At 61.4% G+C, this 4,669-nt stretch overlaps 1 protein-coding gene across 1 annotated transcript in view; it reads left to right on the plus strand.

The window, feature by feature from the left end:
• Positions 1-4,172, plus strand: part of SLC27A3 (solute carrier family 27 member 3) — a 6,032-nt gene extending 1,860 nt beyond the window's left edge. Inside the window, exons 4-13 of the mRNA XM_040634469.1 lie at positions 5-387; positions 702-911; positions 1,194-1,352; positions 1,924-2,048; positions 2,290-2,484; positions 2,594-2,684; positions 2,814-3,012; positions 3,193-3,290; positions 3,416-3,546; positions 3,864-4,172. Of these exons, the coding sequence (XP_040490403.1) occupies positions 5-387; positions 702-911; positions 1,194-1,352; positions 1,924-2,048; positions 2,290-2,484; positions 2,594-2,684; positions 2,814-3,012; positions 3,193-3,290; positions 3,416-3,546; positions 3,864-4,040 (1,768 nt within the window). The 3' untranslated portion in view covers positions 4,041-4,172. The remainder of the gene's footprint in view (positions 1-4; positions 388-701; positions 912-1,193; positions 1,353-1,923; positions 2,049-2,289; positions 2,485-2,593; positions 2,685-2,813; positions 3,013-3,192; positions 3,291-3,415; positions 3,547-3,863) is intronic.
• Positions 4,173-4,669: the final 497 nt, after the last annotated feature.

A 4,669-nucleotide genomic window follows, 5' to 3' on the forward strand; every position in this document is an offset into this window, starting at 1 on the left:
ACAGCCTGGCCTGGCGCCTCGCGCAACTGGCCCGGCAGCGCCCTGCACACATCTTCCTCATTCACGGAGCGCGACGCTTCAGCTACGCGGAGGCCGAGCGCGAGAGCAACCGGGCTGCGCGCGCTTTTTTGCGCGCGCGGGGCTGGGACGCGGGGCCCGGCGGCGCAGAGGACGAGCGGGCCGCGGGAGTTGCCGGCGCCGCGGCCCCTCTGGAACCCGGGGCCACCGTGGCGCTGCTCCTGCCCGCCTGCCCAGAGTTCCTGTGGCTCTGGTTCGGGCTAGCCAAGGCCGGCCTGCGCACAGCCTTTGTGCCCGCCGCCCTGCGCCGGGGACCCCTCCTGCACTGCCTCCGCAGCTGCGGCGCGCGCGCGCTGGTGCTGGCGCCAGGTGAGGCTGGAGCGCGCGGCCAGCGGGGCGGGGCCGGCTTCGGAAAGCGGCGCGTTGGGGGCCGCAGAGAAGGGGCGGGACTCGGAAGGAGGCCGAGCTACCTCGCGGGGGTTCGGAAAGGGTGCTTGGGGATTTGAGTCTTTGGGTTTGCGAAGGGAGGGAGCTGGTTCTTTGGTTCCCAGAACGGTAATGGGATGTTCATACCCTTCTCCTCGCCCAAGAGCAGAGGTGGTGGGGAGGGGCGAGGGGCGTGCAAATAGGCTGTGGGGTGAAGAATTCTGGGTCGCCAAGGTGTGCCTTGCCACCCCATCCAGAGTTCCTGCAGTCCCTGGAGCCTGACCTGCCAGCCCTGAGAGCCATGGGGCTCCGTCTGTGGGCTGCAGGCCCTGAAACCCATCCTGCTGGAATCAGCGATTTGCTGGCCGAGGCCTCCGCTGAAGTGGATGAACCAGTGCCTGGGTACCTGTCTGCCCCCCAGAGCATAATGGACACGTGCCTGTATATCTTCACTTCTGGCACCACGGGTGAGCCCTGGACTTACGTGTCAGAAATTAGGCAGAGGAAGGCAAGGGGCTGGGAACAGGAACTATGGCCTCAGTTTCCAGGCCACCCCTCCAAAGCCTCCCGGCCCCTCCACCCTGGTCCTGATGATCAAACTCATTTCTCCACCTGCCTGAACTTCCCACATTTCCAGGACAGCTCAGCCTCCCTTCTCAGCTTCAGCCTTGCCTCTGCCTCTCTGTTGGAAACCCAGCAGGGGCAGGGGGAGGCAGGGCCTGAAGCTCACGCCCTTCCCGCCCCCACAGGCCTCCCCAAGGCTGCTCGGATCAGTCATCTGAAGATTCTGCAGTGCCAGGCGTTCTACGAGCTGTGTGGTGCCCACCAGGAGGATGTGATCTACCTCGCCCTCCCACTCTACCACATGTCCGGCTCCCTGTTGGGCATCGTGGGCTGTCTAGGCATTGGTCAGTCTCCCCAATTCCCACCCCAGTCCTCCCCTCACCTTTAGTCCTCCAGCAGATGTTTTTCCTAGCAAACGTTTATTAAGTCCCGACTGTGGTATGCTCACCTGGGGATGCTTCCTGAGTCCTTCGGGCTAGAGAGTCCAGAGGAAGGAGGCAGCAGGGGCCTGCAATCCAAGAGTTCCCGGGACCGTGGAGCAGCATCGCCTGCACGACCTGCAGACTGGCTGGGGAGGCTGGATCGTTCTCAGGACTCCAGACTCCAAGGGCGGGGTGGGGACGGGCTGTGGATGTCAGCCCAGGAAGAAGCAAATGGAGAAGAACGTTGGGACCTGGGGGCAGGGTACAGAGCATGGACTGTGTGGGGATAGGAAGTAGAGAAAGGGCACCGTCCTCTCTGTGGCACGGGTGGGAAAGGAAGAGGGCCAAGTTGGCCTGCCGTTGAATGTCACAGCAGGGCCTTCTGGGGAACTACACACTACAGCGAGGGCTAGTATCTGGGAAGGAGGGGGTCGAGCACCCCTCACAGCCCTAACCTCACCTTCCTTCCCCCCTCCCTCCCCACTTCTGGCAGGGGCCACAGTGGTGCTGAAGTCCAAGTTCTCGGCTGGTCAGTTCTGGGAGGACTGCCAGCAGCACAGGGTGACAGTGTTCCAGTACATCGGGGAATTATGCCGATACCTTGTCAACCAGCCCCCGGTGCGTTGGCACAGGTCCTGGACAGAGCTGCCAAGGCAGGGAGATGGGCGCTTCATGGGAGACACTGAGACAGTTGTGTGGGCGTTGGAAGAGAATGGCAGGGTGGGGTGAGGAGCCTGGGTTGATAGGACGTCTGAGTGGGGTCCCAGTGGACGGGCTTCAGGGGAGTGGGAAACAGGACCTCGTTTGGGGGAGCTGGCGTCTTGGCGTTGAACCTTCTGCCCATCTCTCCTCATCTCAGAGCAAGGCAGAGCACGGACATAAGGTCCGGCTGGCAGTGGGTAGTGGGCTGCGTCCAGACACCTGGGAGCGTTTTGTGCGGCGCTTTGGGCCCCTGCAGGTGTTAGAGACCTACGGACTAACAGAGGGCAACGTTGCCACTTTCAACTACACAGGACAGCTGGGTGCTGTGGGACGTGCTTCCTGGCTTTACAAGGTGAGAGAGGAATGGGAAAGAAACTGGGGATCCCATGAAAGGTGGGGGCCGGCAGGGAGGGGGCTCATGCAACTGAAATGACCCAGTGCCTGGGTCTCCCTTCCCCCAGCATGTCTTCCCCTTCTCTTTGATTCGCTATGATGTCACCACAGGGGAGCCGATTAGGGACACCCAGGGGCACTGTGTGGCCACATGTCCAGGTTCGTGCTCAGGTGGGGTGGGTGGGGTGGTGCAGCTGGCAGAGGAGGATTGGGACTGGACAGTGGGGTGAGGGGCAGGGGGCTCTGGGTGAGGAGGGTAGCCACCCCTGACCCCATTGACTCTGCCAGGTGAGCCAGGGCTGCTGGTGGCCCCAGTAAGCCAGCAGTCCCCGTTCCTGGGCTACGCTGGGGGGCCAGAGCTGGGCCGGGGAAAGCTGCTGAAGAATGTCTTCCAACCTGGGGATGTTTTCTTCAACACTGGGGACCTTCTGGTCTGCGATGACCAGGGTTTTCTCCGCTTCCACGATCGTACCGGAGACACATTCAGGTACCTGTCCGTGACTTTGAGTCCTTTCCCAGACATCCAGTGTCTGTGACCCAAAGCCCCTAAACCTAACTTCCTAACTCGCACCCAAACCCAGCCCCTCATCTAACCTCTCCTGTCAGAGCTCCGGGACACTTCTGCCCCCACCCGCCCCTAAGGCCCAGGATCTCTGCCCTCTTGCAGGTGGAAAGGGGAGAACGTGGCCACAACTGAGGTGGCGGAGGCTTTGGAGTCCCTGGATTTTCTGCAGGAGGTGAACGTCTACGGAGTCACCGTGCCAGGTGCCAAGACATGGGAGGTGGGAGGCAGCCAGCCTGCTGCCCTGACCTGGTATTACTTGGGCCCAGGGAACATGAAGCTGGAGGGTGGTCCACCACAGCAGCTGACCTTTCCCCCTCATCACCAGGGCACGAAGGCCGAGCTGGAATGGCAGCCCTGGTTCTGCGTGCCCCCCACTCTTTGGACCTTGTGCAGCTCTACGCCCGTGTTTCTGAGAACTTGCCGCCGTATGCCTGGCCTCGATTCCTAAGGCTCCAGGTAATCAGCCGCTCCCGCTCCACCCCTCCCTTTGTGTCTGAGGCAGTTGGTGGCTCCCAGACCCCACACAGGGTCCTCGCGAAATACTCTCCATGAGGAGCAAGAACAGCTCCTTCCCAGACATGCACTCCTGTGCCCCCCTTCATTCCCTCTGCCCTCCTCCAGGCTTGCCTCCTTCTCTTCCCTGTCACCCTGTCCCCTAGACTCTGACCTCATACCTTCTTTTCCCTGCCCCTTGACAAAATTCAGGTGACTCACCTGAACCACCTGGGCAGAATACGCCTTCCTTCAACATCTTTTGGTGCTCCCCCCCTCAGGAGTCTCTGGCCACCACAGAGACCTTCAAGCAGCAGAAGGTGCGGATGGCAAAGGAGGGCTTTGACCCAAGCGCACTGTCTGACCCCCTCTACGTTCTGGACCAGGCTGGGGGTGCCTACCTGCCCCTCACAGCTGCCCGGTACAGTGCCCTCCTGGCTGGGGACCTTCGCATCTGAGAGCCCCGCGTGCTCAGGTGCCGAGGGAGCAACTTTGTGGGTTGGGGGCACGGCAGGCGCACCGGGGGCTGTCGGGACCTTTTTTATACCAGATTTGGAATCGTTGTTTTGTAATAAACGGGGCCAGAGCCAGTCTGGCTGTCTTTCCGATCTGTGATTTCGGTCTCCCCTGTCTGTGGAACTGCTCTTTCCTGGCCCAGAGCCACACATACCTGTGCCCCGACTTTACGTGGCCCGAGCTCCTCGTCTGCACCGCAGTGTTTTTCCTCTCAGGTGACCCAGTGTGATCCTTGTCCTTGGAGAGCCCCTGGTGGCGGATGTCTGTCTGTGCTGTGTGTGCCCACCCGAGCTTCATGCCCCGAGCACCGGGCAGCTCTGTCGGGGGAGCCGTGGGATTTGAGGGCTTGACCAAATGGCACAGGTGGACAGAGGCACAGAAATGCTGCCCCCCGTGGCCAGCCAGCCCATCCCCACAAAGGCTGAACGGGAGAAGAGTCAACCAGGCAAAACAAAGGTTTGATTTTGAGGAAGAGGATACTCTAGACGCCCTTCTTCCCTCACAGCCTCTGATAAAGCTAGTCAATGAGGGGGAAAGGATGGGGCCACGCAGCACCCCCCGCTCAGATGTT

Source organism: Ursus maritimus, unplaced genomic scaffold (genome assembly GCF_017311325.1).
Source record: "Ursus maritimus isolate PB19 unplaced genomic scaffold, ASM1731132v1 scaffold_2, whole genome shotgun sequence".
NCBI classification, from domain to species: Eukaryota; Metazoa; Chordata; class Mammalia; order Carnivora; family Ursidae; genus Ursus; species Ursus maritimus.